The sequence below is a fragment of the Lissotriton helveticus genome, chromosome 5_1, assembly GCF_964261635.1.
Source record: "Lissotriton helveticus chromosome 5_1, aLisHel1.1, whole genome shotgun sequence".
Lineage (NCBI taxonomy): Eukaryota > Metazoa > Chordata > Amphibia > Caudata > Salamandridae > Lissotriton > Lissotriton helveticus.
Genome location: NC_136065.1, coordinates 310948981 through 310968247, shown reverse-complemented (window position 1 = coordinate 310968247; position 19267 = coordinate 310948981). Strand labels below are relative to the sequence as shown.

The window sequence follows — 19267 nt, the reverse complement described above, 5'->3', positions numbered from 1 at the left end:
TCGACGAACACGCGACCAGAGAGGCCCTGGACGCTCGATGATGGACAACACGCCGTTCAAGTTCTGCCGTAACTGCCACCACAAGTACGCGCAGAAGGACCAGCACCCGGTATGCAACCTTTGCCTACCGGTGGACCACGAAAGCGGAGACTGCAACGCCTGTTCCGCCTTCGCCCCGAAGACCCTTCGTGTGAGAGAGAGGCAGAGGGTAGCACACGCCACCCTGCAGGGGAAGGCCCCGACTCCGTCCCTCTACGAGCTGGGGATGTCCTCCGAGGAAGAAGACAACGCTGCCGCCGAAGACGACCGCTACACGGTCGTAGAGACCGATTACACGAAGACTTCTGACAAGGTAGGAGACTCTTCGGCCCCCAAGAACCCGAGAGACTCTGAGTCTAGAAAAATCGAGGGCAAGACCCCGAAAGCGCCGACGCCAAAAAAGGTGGCGTCCGCGACTACTCCCAGGCCCAGCGGATCCTCCGAGAAGGAGTCCCCGGCGCCGAGGGCTGCTGATCAGCAGAAAACGTCGAAAATCGTCCCCGAAAAGGATCGATCGACGCCGAGGGAGAAAGACCCGAAACTGACGACGACGACCAGAGACCCAAGATCTGGTCCGACGTCGACGTCGAAAACTTCGACGCCGAAAGGTACGGCGACGAACCATCCGCCGAAAAGAACGGCCGACCCATCCGACGCGGAACACGCGGCAGAGATGGAGAAGAAGAGAAGGCGCCTCGAGGCCGAAATGGAGAACATCATGCAGCGGAAGAAAGATTTTGATGCAAAGATGAAGGCCTTCACGATCCCTCACAAGACCAAGCCACCGGTGGGGGAGGCAGTCGAGGAGGAGGAAGAGATCGCCGAAGTCGTCGAGGAACAAGACCAGGACGTCGAGGTGATCGACGACCAGGAGGAGTACGAGAATCCCTACAATAGTTACAACTATGGGGAGGAAGAAAGCAGGACAGACGCAGACTCAACACCCTCTGACCTACAGGAGGTAGATTACATAGATGTCGACACCGACAGCCCCGAGGAGGTGGTCGACACTTACCCCTCGAGGCCCTCGCCGCCGGACGACATCGGGGCCTACAACTCGGTGATACAGGCTGCCGCAGCAGCTTTCAAGCTCAAGCTCGACGAAGAGAAGCAGAAAGCAGACTTCCTTCTAGAAACATTGCTCCCAACACAAATGAGGAGCCAGTTCCTTCCAATGCTCGAGAGCGTCTTGGCTCAGGGGAAGGAAGCTTTCAGGGAGCCCGCAACATGCAAGGCAGTAACTCCCAGAACTGAGAAGAAGTACAAGCATGCCACTAAGGACCCGGCCTACATTCAGGGCACGGTCTCCGCAGACTCCATTATCACGGCCACAGCAAGGAGGAGGGCTAACGTACCCACTACCTCGGGCCCACCACCGGATAAGGAGAGCAAAAGGATGGATCTGGTGGGCAGAAGGATCGAACGGAATGCCGCGACCCACTGGCGCATGGCTAATTCCAACGCCCTGATAAACAGGCACATGTACCAAATCATGGAGGGACTGGGGCACTTGGTGAAGGACTTGCCCCAGGATGCCAGACAGAAAGCCGAAAAGCTGGTTGAAGAGGGAAAAAACGCGGCAAACTCTTGCCTTAAGACGGCCCTGGATGGGGCAGACACCGCCAGCAGGCTCATGATGATGGGCGTCACGGAAAGGAGGCACGCCTGGCTCAGGATATCCGGTTTCAAACCAGAGGTGCAACACAGCATCCTGAACACACCGTTCAACGGCAGCACGCTTTTCGGATCAACAGTTGATGAAAAGCTCAGCCAACTGAAGAAAGATAACGAAACGGCAAGATCCATGGGAGCATTGCAGTTCAGAGGGAACAAGAGGGGCACCCCGTCACGGAGGCCCGGCGGGAGAGGCGGAAACCAGCCAGGTACATCACACCAGGCTTTCCAGCAAACGCACCAGGCAGACTCGCAGACTCAGCAGGGTCATCAGAAGCAGTCCTGGCAGTACCAACAAAGAGGCCAGTCCTTTCGAGGGAGAAATGGACGGGGACAAAATAGAAGAGGGGGGCAGCAGCCCACCTCCAAGTGACTTCAAAAAAATCCGTGTGCCCGCCCACAAAAAAGACCCCAGGGGGCAGCACGTACAGATGGGTCAAGACAAACTAGACACCTACGACCACATGACACCAGTGGGAGGAAGATTAAGATTCCACCTCAAAGAGTGGAGAGAAATCACATCAGACAAATGGATCCTCAACATTATCCAATTCGGATACTGCATAGAGTTGGAGGGGAGGCCAACAAGCAGAAAACCAAAAAGAAAGCCACTAGCAAGCAAGCAGCTGCAGTGCCTTCAGGAAGAAGCTAAAGAACTCCTGCAGAAGCAGGCCATAGAACGGGTACCCTTCAAGGAAAGAAACACAGGAGTATACTCAACGTACTTCCTGGTACCAAAAGTAGACGAAACAATTAGACCCATTCTCGATTTACGGTTCATGAACAAATTCATAAGAACGCAAAAATTCAAAATGACCTCCCTGCAAGAGGTGCTCCCACAATTGCAGATCGGGGACTTCATGGTCACAATAGACCTCAAAGACGCATACCTGCACATTCCAATGAACAGAAAGCACAAGCACATGCTCAGGTTCACCGTCGGAGAAAGCCACTACCAGTTCACGACACTGGCCTTCGGTCTAAAATCAGCACCAAGAGTTTTCACAAAGTGCCTCGCAGCAGTCGCAGCGCACCTAAGAAGGCAGGGGATACACGTATACCCTTACCTGGACGACTGGCTGGTGAAAGCAAACTCATACCAGAAATGCAAGCTGCACGCACATACAGTGACAAGCACGCTCATAAGCCTGGGGTTCTCCATCCATTGGAAGAAATCATCAATGGAGCCAGAACAAGTGAAGATCTTCCTGGGAGCACAGATCAACACCTTACAGGGCAAGGTGTTCCCCAGCGAGAAGAGGGCGAGGGCGCTGGTGAAGGAAACTCGCCTCTACCGGAAGGGACAAGCTCGGACAGTGAGGACTGCGAGCAAGATCATGGGGATGATGGCATCATGCATCCACCTGGTACCGAATGTACGACTCCACATGAGACCCATTCAAGACTGGCTACAGGAGCAATGGTCACAAGCTACAGGCAGTTGGGAGGATCTAGTGGTTGTAACGCACGCAGTGCAGAAGGAGATGACATGGTGGACCATGGAGAACATAGCAAGGGGAAAGCCTCTAACGCCCCCAACGCCAACAGTGACATCACCACAGACGCATCCCTGAAGGGATGGGGCGCTCACATGGAGGAGCTCAAGGTGAGGGGTCTGTGGACACCAACAGATGCGACAAAGCACATCAATTGCTTAGAATTGAAGACAATCTTCCTTGCACTGAAAGCCTTTCAAACAAGACTGTACAAACACAAGGTGTTGATACAAACAGACAATAAAACTGCGATGTTCTACATCAACAAGCAGGGGGGCACACAGTCAGCCCCGCTTTCAACGCTGGCGCAGGAGATATGGAGATGGGCCATCCCTCTCAAGATAGACCTGCTAGCCATACACCTGCCAGGGAAGGACAACATACAAGCAGACTGGCTCAGCAGGCAGACATCGGCATCCCACGAGTGGGAGCTCAATGCTCAGGAGACAAGGCGCCTATTCGACAGGTGGGGAACTCCATCGGTGGACCTGTTTGCCACACGCCAGAATGCAAAATGCCAAAACTTCGCATCCAGGCAGCCCGAGGAAGGATCACTAGGGAATGCCCTATGGATAGATTGGTCAAGGACATTTGCCTACGCCTTTCCCCCGATACCACTGATGCACAGAGTACTGAGCAAATGCAGAGCGAGCAACATGACACTGATACTGGTCGCACCACAGTGGGCGAGGCAGACATGGTATTCGCAGATCATGGAGATGACACAGTGTGCACCCCACAGATTCAGCAGGAGGAAAGACTTACTCTCCATGCAGAACGGAGAGGTGCTCCACCCAGAGCCAGAGAACATGAGCCTAGTAGCGTGGCTCCTGAGGACATAGAGTTCGCACATTTAAGATTGCCAGAAAGTACCCTGAGGGTACTTCGGGAGGCAAGAAGACCTAGCACTCGGAAGTGCTATGTTGCGAAATGGAAAAGGTTCACAATATGGTGCAGACAAGAAAGACTTCACAATAAAATGAAGAAGGACTCCACAGTGCTAAAGTACCTGACGCACTTGCTAGAGAAGAACCTTAGCTCATCCTCCTTGAGAGTTCACTTGGCAGCGATAGTCGCCTACACAAGGGGAGAAACTTGCAGGAGTTTCTTCACATCACAGGTGGTGAAGAGATTCCTAGAAGGAGCGAAAAGGATCGCACCACCCAAGCGGGTGCCGCCACCTGCATGGAACTTAAACGTAGTCCTAACGGAACTCATGAAGGAGCCCTTTGAACCAATCCACAAGGCGTCCTTAAAGATGCTAACTATGTAAACAGCTTTCCTGGTTGCAATAACGTCCTTACGCAGAGTAAGCGAGCTTCAGGCTCTGACGCTACAAGAGCCCTACATACAAATACACAATGATAGAGTTGTGATGAGGACTGACCCACACTTCATGCCGAAGGTGGTATCTAAATTTCACATGAACCAGTCTATACAGATACCGAGTTTTTTCCAAAAACCGACAACTGCTGCAGAGCGAGCTCTGCACACCCTGGACGCCAGAAGGGCAGTCATGCACTACATTGAGAGGACGAAGGGACACAGGAAAACAAAACAGTTCTTTGTGTCATTCGCCAACAGTTACATGGGAAAGGCAGTAACCAAAAAGACCATTGCACGATGGATCGCACAGACAATTCAACTCTGCCACAAGCGTGCAGGACAAGAGCTAGCAGAGGGGACACGTGCCCACTCCACTAGGAAAAAGGGGGCTACAATAGCCTTCCTGGCTAACACACCCATACAAGACATATGCCTGGCGGCAACATGGGCTTCGGTGCACACGTTCACGAAGCACTACTGTGTGGACATACAGATGAACAAGGAAGCTCAAGTTGGACAGAAGGTGCTACAGCACATATTCAATACCCAACGCTCATCTTCCACCCAACCTCCACAGAGATGAGAAACCGCTACAAAATCTATGCACAGCATAGTGAATCCAGAAAGATTCACGCTGCAAAACGAATAGTTTTCTTACCTGTCGGTGTAGTTTTGCAGCTTGAAGATCTTTCTGGATTCACTAGCGAACCCACCCACCTCCGCCAGAAAGATGAGGCTGGAGAGAGAAGAGGTGGAAATAGAAAAGTGGAAAAGACTTTGAAGGTACAAAGCGGTAAAATATCACCTGAATAGAACATTGCCATTACTTCGGAAACGAAAGAAACACGGAAAAAAAGAACCCGAAGATGGCGCCCAAGAGTGGGAGCTTCCGCGGGAAGCATGCCGACGTCACCGGAAATACACCCAAAGGGGTGTGACGCCGACGCCCACCTGGGCTACACAAAAAAAAACAAAAAAACAAAGAAAAGACTACGAATCCGGACCCAACCACAAGACCGCGGAATAATGCACAGCATAGTGAATCCAGAAAGATCTTCAAGCTGCAAAACTACACCGACAGGTAAGAAAACTATTCGTTTTCACCACTAATCCTTTATGGGTTCCGGAGTAGCCTGCTACTCGCCAGAGAAGTGCTTCAACACCCCATCAGGGGTAACAGGCGCTATATGAATGCAAACCTTTCTTTCCCTTCTATCCCTCCGCTATCCTTCTCACTCCAAATAACTGACTATTATCCACCACTCAAATTACTTTCATATTTCACCATACTAATTCACCACTAATCCTTTATGGGTTTCCGGAGTAGCGTGCTACTCACCAAAAGAAGTGCTTCAGCACCCCATCAGGGTCAAGAAGCGCTATATAATTAAAAACCTTTCTTCCTCTTCTATCCTTCTGCTATCCGTCCGAATCCAAATAACTGGCTAACATATCCACCACTTAAAATGTACTTGCATGTTTCACTATACTAATTCAACACTAATCCTCTATGGGTCCCGTAGTAGAGTGCTACTCGCCGAAAAAGCACTTTGATGCCTCGTCAGAGGTAGTAAGCGCTATACAAATGTAATTACAATACAAAACTTTCCTCACCAACTGATGGTTGGGAGCAAACTGGCCAATGAGGAATGCATATTCCTTGTAAAAGCCTGAAATATGAAAATAGATACTTTTAGGACATAGAATTACTGGCAGAGGTGCAGGGCGTGAAGGAGGCCCACTAGATCAGAATCACATCCTTGGAGTATGGCTTTCATCCCTGTATTGTAACCAGGTCATCTGTGTCAATCGGTTGTTCTGAGGAACGGTGGTGGGAAACCAAGGTCTAGGTAGACCTTGGTAGGCTTAGCATAGACGGTCGGTAGCCCTAAACCGAAGTTGTATTCTAAACTGGCACCGCCAGGTATGTTCTTGAGGGATTACTCTCACCTTTGTAACAGACAGAGTACTCGCTTGTGGCCTAAGCAAAGGGGGGGAGGGGGAACATGGCGAATACAGGGAGGGATCCTCCTTTGGTCTTCTCCCAGCGAGCACTCTGTTTAGGGCTATGCGGGGGGTCTTGTTAGGTGGCTTCCCAGCCAGCACTCCTATATGGACTACGCAGTGGGGTCCCTTCTGGAGTCCTGCCAGTGCTCCAGCACATGTGACCTAAGGCACAGGAGGAGGGTTCACTTTTGGTCTCCTCTCATCCAGCACTCATTGCGGTCTAAGAATTAGGTCCTCTTTGCTCTCCTCTCATCCAGCACTCCCTTGTGGAATTACTTTTTGTTCTGGAAGTTAAGTATTGTTCATTTTATTGCTAATGGATCATCTGAGAGACCAGACAGCTGGGAATGACTCCTTCTCATTACTCCCAAGTACAGAGATCTTGAAAGCCAGGGTTGTATGTGATAAAATGGGGAATCCTTGCTTTAAGCCCTGCAGCATCCTGCTACTTGTGGTATGAGGCTGAATAGCATAATCATCTGCCTCTGCCTGCAATAGTAAAAGGCTCCTTGCTAGCGAGTGTTTTCTTAAAAATAGTAAAAGAAACGTGGGAAACCCAATAAACCCTTGGAGGCTTGGGACACATAGCAATTGATAGGGATGTACTTCAAACAAACTAAATAAATACCAATAGCATGAATTCATCTATTGTCATGCCCACCAATGGTGACTGACTAATGAACAATCAAAATTCAAATTGACTTATTTGTATCATGATAGATCTTCCAATGAACAATTTAAACACTGGTGTGCATATTTCAACAAATCAGATTATTTAGTATAATTTAATATAAGCAAAGAGAAAGTGCACAAAGCAACATAACTACATACAAAGACTGAGGTAAAGCAATGTTGTACTAAAGTTGTGACCTCAGGGTCAAGTATGTAAACATCTATTCCAAAGTATTTTTGTTTAATAGGAAACAAATCTGAAATAACATAAAACAATTCCAAGAAAACTGCATAACTGTAGAAATAGATGAACTGGTTGACGTTTCAGTCTCTGTGGCATAAAAGTCCGTTACACCATCTTCAAGACGATGAATAAAAAGTTAATAATTGACCCTTATGTCTAGTCGAGCAATATGTTTGTTGAATCAGATATGGCTGAAAAATTCATCATGATACTAATTAGTCAATTTGAATTTTGATTGTTCATTAGTAAGTCACCATTGGTGGGCTTGACAATAGATTCAGTCATTCTATTGGTGTTTATTTCGTTTCTTTGAAGTAAATCCCTTGTAGGCGTTCTCTAAAAACAGCATTTTCTTGGTTCTGGCAGCTTTCACTTACTGATGACCCTAGACTGGTGCCAATACTGCACAGCCTGGCCACGTCTCAAGGACTAGGACAGAGGCTACTGAGACTAGATGGGGTCCGTCTTTCCACCAGTTCACACCCTGAGCCAAACATATGGGCCCACTGCCAGGCTGGTGTCAGTGCAAACAAACACAGACTCAAGGAAACTGAGACATGCAGGCATGTGATCTGAGCAGGCACAGACTTATTGTTCTCGAAAGACACCTTGGTATGCCACTGACTCTGACCCGTGCTTAGTCGACTGAAGCCAGGTCTGTAGGAATTCACCCACTTCTTTCTACCTTTTGAGCTCTGTGCTGGAGCGATTGGGGGGGATGTAGAGTTGGGGGGTCACACTTGGTAATGACCTAAACAGTGGTTGGAATGGATCGGTACTACTAGTGCGCCACTTCTGTGCAGAACTTTGAGTGGGCGTAAGCATCTTTTACTAGAAAAGAGGTATACAGGATTTGGAAGTACAGTCATTTGTGTATTTATTATCCAATAGTTGTTCATAAAAAGATGGCTCTGGTGTGCAGATTATTGGGAACATTTTACAGAGCCAGGAGATAAATATTTCCTTTTTTAGTTCCCAGATCGTTTTAATTATTTTTGTGTGTGCTTGGGTGTAGTTTTCTCAAATCACTTGGTGTATCCATTCCCCTATGGTGCAGCCACTCACTGGGAGTGAGAATGTTGACTGTGAATGTTTCGTTCTGTTGATCACTTGAGTCCTTACACCCACGCTTCTCTCCTGTATTTACTTCCCCAGGAGCAGTGGGAGAAGAAACTGAAGGAGGAGGGAACCCCCCTGGCCAAGTACTACAGCCATTGGAAGAAGCTGCGGGACAAGGAGATCCAGCTGGAAATCAGTGGCAAGGAGCGGGTAAGGATGAAGGCGATGGCGGAGAAGTTGGTGTCCATTGCACTGGTAATGTGCACGTGCTGTCTTTAGAATTATTTACATAAGCTCTAAACGGAAATATTAATTTTCCCAACAGACACGGTTGAGGGTGAGGAGGTGGTCTGAGGTTCTGGCATATTAGGGGGCAGTCAGTGATTAGTATGTCAGTCTCAGCCTGCCACGTGTCTGGCTTGTCCCTCACCTGTGCTCCACACCAGTTTGAAAATAGATTTCTATGTAGACTAATGCATCTGGTTAAGTGGAAACATAGAATGTTCTGTGTAAGCATTTAGAGAATCTCTTCGAGAAAGATCAGAGGGACATTGTTGGAAAATGGGTTACTATTGAGGGGGGTGAAACCCTACTCATGCAGCCACAATGTCTGTTAGGGTTAAGTCATCAGATGCCCTATATTAACCTGTTTTTAGCCCTCTGGTAGCTTGGCACAAAAGCGGTCCAGCTTAACTTGGAGGCAGTGTGTAACGAATGTATGCAGCACTTAAAATAGTATTAAGGTGAAAACACAACCCAAGAATTATCCCACACCAATTTAGAAAAATAGAGTAAAATGTAATCAATTATTTGGATCAAAACAACAGAAATCCTATCGGTAAAAACTGAGATTTTCAATGAAAAAAAATTCAGGTCAGTAAAGTGCCTAAACGCATAAAGCGCCACTCGTAGTTATATGGTCATGCGTGACTGGGAGAAAGTCACAAGTTCAGACTGACCCCAGTAGAGCATGGGTCGGGTACAGGGACTAGCTTAGTTCCACTTCGTTACCGTCAGAAGACCAGCGCGAAGGGTTCTGTTAGCGGTGGAGAGGGCCACAAGGAGCAGGGAGCACGTCCCGGATGGTCGTTTGGGGGTAGTGCGAAGAGCAGGCCGGGCACCGGGAGGGTTGTCACTGTATTGCGATGATCCTGTTGGTCATCGCGGATGGTCATTTGCTGGAGCTTCACGTTGGCGGTCCCCGCGGGCTGCTGATGCTGTAGCATGAAGTGCAGATCTCCTGTCACTGGCGGTCGCTGTGGTGCAAACAGTCTGGCTCACCGTAACTGCGCATTGGTGGGCGGCGCAGGAAGCAAGATCTTGAAGCAAACAGACATGTTCACAGTTGCAAAGAGGCCCAACTTCAGGATTTCTCTGTTTCTTTGACTGGGAGCTCACTGATGCCACACCAAGGATCCAAGACCTTGGGGGCACCTCTTCAAGATCAGGAAATCACTCCAGCTGAGGCCAGCAGGTCGTAGACCGGTCCGGTCAGCAGGTCAGCAGGTCAGCCGGGCAGATGCAGGGAGCTTCTGGAGCTTGTTATGTCCCAGTAGCTCAGAACAGTAAGTCTGTCAGCTGACCCTTGGAGTCGCTTCAGCCTGGTATAAAGGGTGCAGGTCCAGTCTTTCTTCTCAGCATGCAGGGCAGCAGAGTAGCAGGGTAGCAAAGTAGCAGCCCTTCTGGAAGCAGGGAAACACAGTAGTCCTTCTCATGTAGTGTCCACAGATTCAGAGGTGTCCCAAAGAGTTGGCTCTGAGCGTCCATTATTTATACATGGTGCCCACTTCAAAGTAGAAGAAGGTTCTTGAAGTTTCCACACCCAGAGGAGTTTGGACTGTCCTGCCCCCAGCTTGTCTGGGGGTCACAAAACACTAGTGTCAGAACCCTTTGCAAGTATGCTGGCCAAAGTCTTTGTGTGATGTGTCAGTTTGGTAGGTGATAGCTCCTCCCCCTCATGAAGTCCGAGATGACCCATCCTGCCAACACCTATTTTCCTTTGTCTCACTGTCTGGGAGCAGGACAGAAAGACCAATCTGCCAGCTACACCCAGTCATGTGACCCAGGATACAGGCTGCCCACACCAAATGGTTAGGACAAACAAAATGCCAACTTTCTAAAAAGGATATTTTCAGAATTGTGACTTAGAATTCAACCTTACCATTAAAGGGGGTTTAAATTACAATTCTTTAGACAACAAACTCGATCTTCCAACCTGCTCCCAATTGAAGTTAGCACTTATTAAATGTATTAAGTTATCCTATTAAGAGTTAGGACTTGCCATAGTTAAAAACAAATTTGAGTTTTCACTACCAGGGCATGTAAAAGTTAAAAGTACATGACCAACTTCTTTAATGCACTGCACCCTGCCCTATGGGCTGTTTAGTGCGTACCATAGGGGTGACCTATATGTATTAAAAAGGAAGGTTTAGAGCTGGCAAAAAGTTTACTATTCCATGTTGAAATGGCGGTTTAAAAATGCACACTGAGGTTGCATAGGCAAGCCTGAGACATGTTTAAAAGGCAGCCTAAGTGGGTGGCACAAGTACTGCAGGCCCATTTGTAGCATTTCATTTACAGGCCCTGGGTACTTGTAGTGCTAATTTACTAGGGACTTACACCTAATTGGAACATTTAATTTACTTGTAAGCCAATTTCACCATGTTTAAAGGAGAAAGCACAAGCATTTTAGCACTGGTTAGCGTTGGTAAAGTGCTCAGAGTCCTAAGAGCCAAGAAAAAACGGTTTAGAAAACGGGAGTGTAAAGCTACAAAGTTTGGGAATGACCCTGCAGAGAAGGCCAAGTCCAACAGACTTTTTCTTTGTCATCTTAACAGCCTTCTATTTGGCATGTTGTTTAACTTCCTCGTCTTTTGTGTTTGTTTTGGGGTTTTCTGGGCACTTCACCCTTACATAAAAAGCACCTTTGTCTGGTTGTGAAGTGTTGTGCCTGAACAAGCAGTGGGCAATGGTCCAGTACCAGTCTCACAGCACTTCCATTAGGCTATTATTACATTGTAGACAGTGTGTGAAATGCCGTTGTCTTAAAAATAAACTGCTAAATAAGGTAAGTAATTTCTTCTCCGGCATTGGCTACCTTCATGAGTTAATCCAAATAGAAAACAATAATTAGCTTGTTTGTAAAAGCAGTTTACCCCGCACTGTACATGAACAGCCCCAATGCCTACTTGTGCTATGCTGGAAGTTGCCTAGCAACTGTAGGACTTTGGCCGAGAACGTGTAGATGCAATTCAACACTTGCCATGGACTTTCTCCAACCACTCCTCTATTCTCCAGTAAGAAGGTGGAAATGCATGGTTGATGTTCTCTATCCTAAGTAGATGTGTTGGACTTATCAATGAAAGTTTATACTTTCATTGGCACTGAGACCCAACCACTTCCCAAAGTTGGATAAATATTCACCCTCTCAAGCCAGGAACATGGATATTGAAAATGGCGCCATGACTAAAATGACAAGGAACAAAGCCTGGCAGAATAAAGCCTGTATGGAAGTCCTCTTGACAGAGTGAACCTTCTAGTAGGACTTTGCATCCCAGCTGGCCGGAAATAGCACAAGAAGGAACCTCTGTACCAGAGGTTGATGTCTTGCGGCAATGCATTTTGAACTGCGACTTTGGCATGCCTACACTGACCCATCATGTATGGTACCATTCCTGAACCAGGGCAAACAAGCATCCTCCTCCCAGATCCAGCACTAGAGGAATGCAGGCGGTTTTGCATTTGACCCTAGGTCTTGGGTTAGGTCCAAACAGTTTGAACGACCCTTCTATCACCACCATTCATGAGCTCTATACAGTTAAAATTGTGGCTGTCATCCACCCTTAAGTCCTAGTTTTATATTTTGTCTATTGGACCATTGATTTCCCCTGCCAGCTGAAAACCTTGACTGTGATTGGCCAATTTCCAAACGTAGGCCCCTGGAGTTTAGTACTTACAGGGTACATTGCTGTGTGCGCCCTCATTATCTAGTAGCCAGTGCCATTATCATTTGACAATCTAACAGGACCTTGCTTCTTCTTGCAACTTAGGCCCAGTGTGCAGGGCCTCAGCTACCAGATCCCAGGTTATCCTGTTAAAAAGAAGCACATCTTTGGAAAAGCACATTTTACCACCCCGAGCTAAGTTTTTGGACTGGAGGTTGGCCCTTGGTGTATTTTGTGCTGTGGGTTTGGCGTTTACTGTTTATTCGGCTCTTTGCTGGCATCGCCTTCTTCTGGGCTTAAACCCACTGTGATCGCAAGTCTTGAACCCAGGGCATCTAAAACAGTAGAGCTGATGAGGCAGGTGTATAATTGCAATCTTGATACACTGATGCATTGTGTCTTTGGCATTCTGTCTTGTACCTCTGTCCTATATGTTGACTATGTAAAACTGCCGAATACACAAAGGTTTCTCCAATGCAATAACATAGGGGGTGCAACCTCAAGTTATATACATCTAACATGGAGCACTTAAATGCCTTTGGCCCAGCCTTAGTGAAAATGGGCAGCACGCAGCTCCATAAACCCAGGAAACACCTGGCAAGTTTGCATAATTCTGGTCACTACGAGTCAACAACTTGCTGGTGTGAAGGGAAAACATGTGTTCTCTGTATGTGGCATCTGGGCCTCTTGCACGTTGCCAGTAACGTTTGATGCACTATTCAATGTTTAGAGCAGCAACAACACTCGTTGAGGGCATATTTGAGGACGTTTCCTCTCCTTGGAGATGTAGAAGTGGATTATGGGGCCACGGCAGAGGGTTCCTTGTTGCTTTCAGACCATATTTGGTTTGCTCCCTGTATGCCTGGGGGCTGCTATTAGTAAGTGCTGCTGTTTTAGTTTTCATCAGTGAAACCGTCAAGTTCGAGGCATGTGGGCTGCTAAATTCATATCTTAGCATTAGATCGCCGCCTAGTGTTGGGCTCGGATGATTGCACATTGTTGTCCTGGAAGAGTCTTCGAAGTATCCTGAGATAGGTGGCTCCTCCCCTGGACTACAGTGCGCATGGGCATCGGCTCCATCCCCAGATTGTTTTTTTCCGCCATTGGGTTCGGATGTGGTCTCGACGTCTTACTGTCGGAACCAAGAAAAACTAACTTTTAGCGGCCAAAAGGCCTCGCTTTTCTTGCGTCGGTATTGTCTGCGCACGGTCTCGAGTCTTCCGTCTCTTGGAGCCGGAATAAGCGGAGTTTTCTTCGCTCTCGGAACTTTGAGGCCTTCTCATCGCGACACGACTGCAAGCCTTTTCGGACATGGAGCGGAGCCCGTTTAAGTACTGCCCGCTCTGTGGGTCCAAGTACCCACACATCGATCTACACCCCGTGTGTAACAAATGCCTTTCGCCTGACCACGACGACGGCAAGTGCAAGTTGTGTGCACAGTTCCGCTCAAAGAAGACTCTCAAGCTTCGGCGCGCGATGCGCATGGAAGCTAAACAAGCGGCCCCGGATCCGGAGAACATCTTCGGCGACCAAGACGAAGAGGACCAGGGTCATCATCTCCAAATCTCCCCACCCGAGACGGAGGTCGAGGCGGATCCGGGAGACGACGACGGAGTCGCGGGTCAAGGCCTTGAATACGTCGACGAGGTAGGAGACGACGATGAGATTTATGGGGCCGCGGCGGATAGCTCAGGGGACGAGCTCTGCCCCGAAGGTTACGAGGATACCGACCGGGACACGGGATCGCCTGTCGGCCTTACCCAAGACCCGTTGCCGCAAGCCACGGCCCCGCCTTCGGGCCCGGCCACGGACTTACTTGCTGGGCAGACTGTTTCGAAACCGAAACCGAAACCATCGGGATCGACGACACCTAAAATGGCCGACCCGAAAACGAAACCGAAAGTTAAGGACTCGAGTGTCCCTAAGATGGCTACCGTGCCGGTGAAAACGACGGTGCCCGCTACCCCATCGACTCCGTCGACCTCCGGTCCGCAGAAGTCGAAGAAGTCCGTCGATTCCGATGCTGCGAAATCGAAACCGACGCCAGAGGAGGGGTCCTCCAAGAAAGATGGTCGGCACGGGACAGCGGCTACGACGCCGTCAAAACCCGCCAAAGTCGGCTCCAAGGAGGCTACGCAGGCACACGGACAGAAGTCTGTGCCCCGAACGCAGGAATCGGAGGCAGTAAAGACAGGATCCACGCCCAAAACGCACAAGGCCCACAAGGACGTCGGATCCGAGGGGAAAATCAGACCATCCTCGTCAGCGCCGACACAAACTGTGAGTGTGCCGTCCCCCATAGCCGAATCACTGAAAAGAATCAGGGAGAAGGCCTTTGCCCCGTCGGCTCCGATACCATCAACGCAGCCGCGAAAAGACACTCCAGAGAAGCCGTCTGGGAAACTTCTCTTTATTTTGCCGCCGAAGGAGGCGCCAAAAGCATTTTCAACCAAATCGGCACCGAAACAGGTGATTTCTTCACCGACTGGCCCACTTCCACGTCAGGTACTCGAATCCGAGGACGATTCGGAGCATTTCATCGACGCTGACACAGGCAAACTGACCCTCTATAAGAGGAAAATCACTTCGGAGCCAGTGGACCCCTATGTCATCCCACTAAAGAAGAAGAGGGTGCCCCTTGACGCCTCAGGCCTCACGGAACCAATCCAGCCTCCTCCGAGACGGAGCCCTACTCCCTCCCCAGAACACTCTGCGGGTGAGGGGTATGATGAGGACGAGCAGTACAATTTCCCAATCAATGAACCTGATGTGCAACCGGATTCATATGATGACACTGGTGACCAGAACACCCAAGGTGCGGGGCAGGACCCGCAGCCTTTTAATGCACGGGCATCCCCGACTGAGGATTCAGCAGGTTTTCATGCACTACTCGAAAGGGCGGCAGCCAATCACGATGTGGACATGCATGCCGACCCTGTTGAGGAAGACTTCCTTTTCGACACTTTTTCAGTCTCTGAAAGGACAGTAAAGACACTGCCTATGCTTAAAGGAGTCCTCAAGCATGCTGGGGACATATTTAAGGAGCCTACGAGAGCGAGAGTGGTCAACCCTCGCATTGAAAAAAAGTACAGACCTGCACCTGCAGACCCCGCATACATTCGGGGACAATTGCCACTGGACTCTCTTGTGGTCGCCAATGCCAGGAAACGTGCCAACTCCCAGACTACGGGTGAAGCTCCTCCCCCGGATAAGGAATCCAAAGTGCTAGAGGCAGGGGGCAAAAGAGTAGCTGCACAGGCATCAAACTTTTGGCGCATCGCCAATACACAGGCGCTCTTGGCGCGTTATGATAGGGCGCACTACGACACCCTAGAACAGATTGTACAACACCTGCCTCCACAGTTCCAAGAGGGCACCAAACTGCTTATTGAGGAAGGAAAGCTAATCTCAAACGCAGCCATCAAGTGTGCACTTGACGCTGCGGACACAGCTGCTAGAGCTATCAACACTAGCGTTATGCTGAGACGACAAGCGTGGCTCCGCATCTCAGGGTTTAAACCGGATATTCAGACAACAATTCTTAATCAGCCAGTCAATCCTAATAGTCTGTTTGGTCCGGATGTTGACACCACCCTAGAGAAAATAAAGAAAGACACAGAAACTGCTAAGTCTATGGGGGCCCTACAGTCACAACAGTTTCGTGGCAGCAATTTTCGTCGCTCAGGTGCGCGTGGAGTCACCAGAGGACAAATGGGTCAACAATCCCAGTTCGCAAAAGGTGGGGCACAATCCTCGTTCACTAAACAGAACAAGGGAGGTTACAGGAATAACAGCAACAGAGGTCGCGGCAGAGGAAACAACAGCTCCCGCACCTCTACTCCAAGCAAACAGTGACTCTCTGTCACTGCCCCCCGACCACCTAACACCTGTCGGGGGGAGACTGCAGCAGTTCCTGCCCGTCTGGAGAAACATCACCACAGACAGGTGGGTGCGACAACTAGTCCAGTATGGTTATTGCCTAGAGTTGAAGTCCACTCCACCCAACATCCCGCCAAGGCAACGGCCTATGTCCGCAGAGCACTTGCTCTTATTGCAGCAGGAAGTAGTGGTGATGCTGCAAAAGGGAGCAATCGAGCTCGTGCCGGTGGGGGAGGAAGGCACGGGGGTATATTCCCTGTACTTCCTTATTCCAAAGAAGGACGGATCTCTCAGGCCCATTCTAGATCTACGTCCCCTCAACCTGTACATACTATCAGAACATTTCCACATGCTTACACTGCAACAGATTCTTCCCTTGCTAAACCAGGGAGACTTCTTAGCAACCTTAGATCTCAAGGATGCTTATTTCCACATTCCACTACACCCGTCACACAGGAAATACCTCAGGTTCACTATTCAAGGCAGGCACTACCAGTTCAAAGTCCTACCCTTCGGAGTCACAACAGCCCCGAGGGTGTTCACCAAGTGTCTGGCGACAGTAGCGGCGCACCTCAGGAGGCAGAACATCCATGTCTACCCCTACCTAGACGACTGGCTCGTGCAAGCCAAGTCAGAGCAACAGTGCGCCGCAGACATGTCGACTACAATTCACCTTCTTCACGATCTGGGTTTCTCCCTGAACTACCCAAAATCGCATCTTCAGCCGGCGCATGTCCGGCAGTTCCTAGGTGCAACGATCAACACCCTGACGGCCATGGCTCAGCCAAACCAAGTCAGGATAGACAGCATGCAGGCTCTGATCCAAAAGTTCAGGCCACAACACTCGCTTCCAGCGAGAGTGTTCATGCAGTTGATAGGCATGATGGCCTCCTGCATCTTCATAGTCCCTCACGCACGGCTACATATGCGCCCGCTCCAGGAGTGCTTAGCGAATCAGTGGACACAGGCTCGTGGGCAATTGACAGACCTAGTGTTGGTTACCAGTCGGGCATACGACTCTCTGCATTGGTGGACTCCACACAACCTTTGCAAGGGCCGACTGTTCCAAGAGCCCGTGCCGCAGATTGTCCTGACAACGGACGCATCTCTCCAGGGATGGGGAGCTCATGTGCTCACTTACACAGTGCAGGGACTATGGACGACGCAGCAACAAAAGATGCACATCAACTATCTGGAACTGATGGCAATCTTCATGGCGCTCAAGTCCTTCATTGTACATCTGTGCAACAAAGTCGTGCTAGTCCGGACGGACAACATGACCGCGATGTACTACATTCAAAAGCAGGGAGGCACCCACTCGCCACAGCTGTCTCATCTGGCTCAGAGCATGTGGAAGTGGGCCATTCAGAGGAACATTTTCCTCATGGCAGAACACCTCCCAGGAAAGGACAATCAGATGGCGGATCTGCTCAGCAGATACAGCCATCAAATGCACGAGTGGGAGATACACCCATCTGTTCTCCACCCGTACTTCCAGCAGTGGGGTCATCCGGAGATAGACCTGTTTGCCACAAAAGAGAACGCAAAATGCCAACTCTTTGCCGCCAGGTTCCCTCACCCACAGTCGCAGGGGAATGCGATATGGATGAACTGGTCAGGCAAATTTGCGTACGCTTTTCCGCCAGCCCCTCTAATACCGCTGGTCGCAAGAAAGCTAAGGCAGCACGAGATGACTCTCATCCTGGTTGCTCCAACGTGGGCGCGCCAGGCTTGGTACACCACGTTCCTCGAACTCTCAGTGGTGCCGCATCAAAGACTGCGCCTCACGCCCAGTCTTTTGACGCAGAACCATGGAGACATTCAGCATCCAGATCCACAACAGCTCAACCTGGCGATCTGGCTCCTGAAGTCCTAGAGTTTGGATACCTTAACCTACCTCCGGAGTGCATGCACATCATCAAGGAGGCGAGGAAACCAACTACTAGAGCATGCTATGCTGCAAAGTGGAAGCGTTTTGTCATTTACTGTACAGCCAATGACATCAACCCGCTAGATGCATCTATCCCCAACATCATCTGCTATCTGTTGCATCTTTACAAGTGCAATCTAGCGTACACTTCCATTCGGATACATCTATCCGCCATAGCGGCTTATCTCCAGAACAGGCAGCACCTCTCTGTCTTCAGGGTGCCTGCCATTAAAGCCTTCCTTGAAGGTCTGAAACGAGTCATTCCCCCAAGAACACCGCCAGCTCCGGTGTGGAACCTCAATGTCGTTCTCACCAGACTGATGGGACCGCCATTTGAGCCACTGCACTCGTGTGAACTCCAGTTCCTTACGTGGAAAGTAGCTTTCCTTGTAGCTATTACGTCTCTGAGGCGTGTCAGTGAGCTGCAGGCGCTCACAATCCAAGAGCCATTCATTCAAATCCATCCAAATAGGGTAGTGCTACGCACTAACCCCAAATTCCTTCCGAAGGTGGTGTCACAGTTTCATCTAAACCAAACTATTGACTTACCAGCATTCTTTCAAAACCCGCAAACGGTGGCGGAAAGAATGCTCCATACCTTAGATGTACGGAGGGCGTTGATGTACTACATAGACAGAACACAACCCTTTAGAAAAACAAAACAACTCTTTGTTGCCTTCGCACCACAACACAAAGGCAACCCGATTTCCAAAGCAGGGATAGCCAGATGGATTGTTAAATGCATCCAGATATGTTATCAAAAAGCCAAGCGCACTTTAACAATACCCCCCAGAGCGCACTCCACACGCAAACTGGGGGCATCCATGGCTTTCCTAGGGAACATTCCTTTAGAGGATATTTGCAGAGCAGCCACGTGGGTTACACCACACACCTTTACTAAACACTACTGTGTTGATGTGCATTCCAAGCAGCAAGCTGCTGTAGGACAGGCTGTTCTGAAGACACTTTTTCAGGTTTCTGCAGCTGGCACGGGCAA

General features: G+C 49.5%; 1 protein-coding gene across 1 annotated transcript in view; it reads left to right on the top strand.

Moving 5' to 3' along the window:
• Nucleotides 1–19267, top strand: part of NOC2L (NOC2 like nucleolar associated transcriptional repressor) — a 492322-nt gene that overhangs the window by 363110 nt on the left and 109945 nt on the right. The window contains exon 16 of the mRNA XM_078642345.1: nt 8614–8727. Coding sequence (XP_078498471.1) covers nt 8614–8727 — 114 coding nt within the window. The remainder of the gene's footprint in view (nt 1–8613; nt 8728–19267) is intronic.